Source organism: Dasypus novemcinctus, chromosome 18 (assembly GCF_030445035.2).
Source record: "Dasypus novemcinctus isolate mDasNov1 chromosome 18, mDasNov1.1.hap2, whole genome shotgun sequence".
In the NCBI taxonomy this organism is placed as follows: Eukaryota; Metazoa; Chordata; class Mammalia; order Cingulata; family Dasypodidae; genus Dasypus; species Dasypus novemcinctus.
In genome coordinates, this window is record NC_080690.1 from 80,748,427 (window position 1) to 80,751,764 (window position 3,338).

The 3,338-nt window shown below is 42.3% G+C and overlaps 1 protein-coding gene across 1 annotated transcript; it reads right to left on the reverse strand.

Moving 5' to 3' along the window:
• Positions 1–296: 296 nt before the first annotated feature.
• On the reverse strand, positions 297–2,413 carry LOC101421032 (ret finger protein-like 4A). The gene is made up of 2 exons (XM_004452529.2): positions 2,128–2,413; positions 297–868 (listed from the first exon to the last, which is right to left on the reverse strand). Exons 1-2 carry the CDS (start codon positions 2,411–2,413, stop codon positions 297–299), a joined length of 858 nt encoding a protein of 285 aa, XP_004452586.2.
• Positions 2,414–3,338: the final 925 nt, after the last annotated feature.

Consider the following 3,338-nt stretch of genomic DNA (forward strand, 5'->3'; position numbering starts at 1 on the left):
ACCTACATAACTAGTACAGGCAATCTACAGAAAAAGAAAATATTTCAAATTTACCTGAGAGTTCAGGATATACTATAGGAAAAAATATATAAATGGAAAACCCAGTAAGTTTGACCATGACAACATTAAATGTTTGAAATGGAAATTATTCTCTCATTAAATGTTGGTGTTTGTGATTCATAAAATGTTCCACATTTTTCTAGTCCTCTGTACAATGTGTGGAACAAGAGAAAAGTCATAGATATAAGCACAGTGTAATATCTGACAAATGTATTATATTGCCTTGGGTGATGGGTCTATTTTTGGTTGTGCTGGAAGATTGAGATACTTGAAATCACTGGAGGACAGATACTCAAGAAGCTTCGATCATCATTTCCTGGACTTTCAGGCACAAAAATTGGCCGCAGTGGCTCAGAAACTGAAATCTTGGTAAATGTAAAGATATGGGACCCATCGCTAACGTTACAAAAAGTAATGTTTCCAATATCTAAATCTAGGAAAATCCCCACTCGGTGCAACCGGGGGTTTACACATAGAATAGTCTTTGGTTTAGTGCTGGCAGAGAAGTGTTTTCCTTTTCTCAAGTTCAGGGTCCAGAATCCAAGTTCTGAAGACATGAAGACAATCCCTTCTCGCTGAACAGATTCCTTGCAAACGCCCAGGGACCATTCTCTGCTTGTTCCCACGTCCACCTCCCAGTATTGGCGGCCAGAAGTGAACCGAGAGGAGCCCAGGACGCAAATTCCATAGGTGAATCTCTCAGCGCGCTCTTCCCGCTGCTGGTTGTTAAGCCCACAGCGAACTTGCTTCAGGTCGTCCGAAATGATGAGGTGGTTATGGGCCGTGTCAAGATCCAAGGTCATATCCACTGTGGAAGAAAAGTAAATAGCTCAGCCCAAGGACAGGCCATACCCACAGTTCACCTCTACTGCAAAGGTCCAAGTGAGTCACCCACATCATTATCTGGATTTTTATTTCTCCCTAAATCAAAACTTTCCTGGGAAAACAAAGATCGGGAGTTTTTTCACCACCCCAAATATCAGTTTGTATGGATTAAAAAGAAAAACAATTAGAAAATAAAGAAATCCATTCTTTTCACAGTTGAAATTATGTTCAGAGATGTAAACCAAATCGCAGTCATATTCCACCATGGCTTATATAACACATTGTAACAGAGAGAATAGAGGAAGAACGAGTCATTGTTCCAGGTCTGGTAGGTCTACCTGGCATCCTACCTCAGCACTATTATCCTTAAAGATGAGTTCAGAGAACCCACTTTAACTATGTACCTTCCTCCACATGGATCACAGAAGTAAGTCAGAGTTAAGCTGTGAAACTGAATCAGGTATTATTTTCTGAAATTAGTCAGTCGTGGTGACACCACCCACTGCTGCAGGACTCAGGATTGCATCTGAAACTGGACCTTAATTCCCAGGAAAAACCACCATCATGTGCCAGGCAATCTGATCGCTGGGATAAATCCACTCATCATAGTGGCTGTCTACACTGACTGGATTAGAATCACCTGGGAGATTTCGAACATGGCCAGAGAACTGTCAGATTAAATTGTTGCAGGGCCTTGAACTAGCAGCCTCAGCAAAACCTTGGTTCCAGTCATAATCTAGATTCTCAGGGCAGCCCAGTTAAAGAACGTGAATCTGCATTTTAAGAAAACCTCCAGGTAATTTAGTGTGAATTCAAGTTTGAGAAGCCAGGATTAGGCAGTGCTGCCCAAGAGAAATAGATGTGAGGTACATGTTTAATCGTCAATATTCTTGTAGACAAATTAAGAAAAATACAAAATGGGTGATTAATTTTAATACTATTTTTAAAATTTAACCTAATATTACCACTATATTATCATTTCCACATGTGGCACTATTCCCATTTCCTGTTCTGAATGGCCATCTGTGGCTATAGGTTTGGACACACAGGTCTCTGGAATGTTTTAGATATTTTATTTCCTTAAGTGTCTCCAGGTGATTCTAATAATCTATAAACAGTTGTGCTCAGGGAGCAGAGACATTTTAGGTGCCAATATTCTGATATATTTAATGGAGAACATTTGCCTAATTAGTTATTCCAGGGTCCTCTATAGGTAGGGCAGCAGGTTTACAGATTCCTTACCTTGGAATTTCAGCATCCTTGGGTTCATCTGTAGAGTAGACCTCAGGTGGGGTTCCAGTTCCTTGATTTTGGAAACGAGCTTCCACAGCTGACAATTTGTCCTAATGTCATCCTTCTGAGAGTCCACTGAGTAGAAAGGACACAAAAAACTCCCTTGGTGGGAGTCCTTTGTCAGGGAATTGATGTAGTGGTGGTAGCAGACGTATCCACATTTTAAGTACACTGGTTTCTCAAAATATGCCAGACAGATAGGACAACTGCTTGCTTCTCGAAAGTGTTCTGTCATGTCTCCTGCTGGAGAAAGAATGTGAATAATTATTCCACTTGTCATATAAATGTCATAGTTTATAAAGTGGAGATTCCAGGAAATGAACTTACTGGGGCTCTTTCATCTGCATCTGCCCAGAGCTACTGTGCATGTTTTATGTGCATCCCTAGTTCTAATCAAGAGGGATGCAAATGTTCTGATCTTCTGAATCTGAACAGCTAGTTTGAATGAAGAACACAGTTTATCATTCCAGTTTGAGATGACCTGGCGAACGGGTCTAGAGATGAACTGTCCAATACGGCAGTCACCAGCCCCATGTAGCTAATGGGACTTGTCTGAATTCCGATGTGCTGTGAGCTTAATGTACCCAGAGTGCAAAGACAGAATAAGAATGAGAATGGAAACTATCTCACATTAATGGTATTAATAGAATGAAATTATGGCTAAGAGTTTTAAAATGAATTTGTAAGGTCTTAATCAGGTATCACAACTACCAAAGTATACAAAACTTGAAGCAACAATGTTCTCAAAATCCCGAGGACATCTGGACCCTAAAAGAAATTGTAAGATAAAGAACTCAGGGATAACCACATGGGAGGTCCGCGGTTCAAATCCCGGGGCTCCTTGACCCGTGTGCAGCTGGCCCATGCAGGAGCGCCGTGCCACGCAGGGGTGTCCCCCATGTAGGGGAGCCCCATGTGCAAGGAGTGTGCCCTGTAAGGAGAGCCGCCCAGCGCGAAAGAAAGTGCAGCCTGCCCAAGAATGGTGCCGCAAACAGGGAGTGTTGACACGGCAAGATGACGCAACGAAAAGAAACACAGATTCCCGTGCCACTGACAACAACAGAAGCGGACAAAGAAGATGACAGCAGCAAATAGACACAGAGAACAGACAACCAGACAACAGGGGTGGGGGAGGGGAGGGGGGAAAGGAGGAGGGGGAG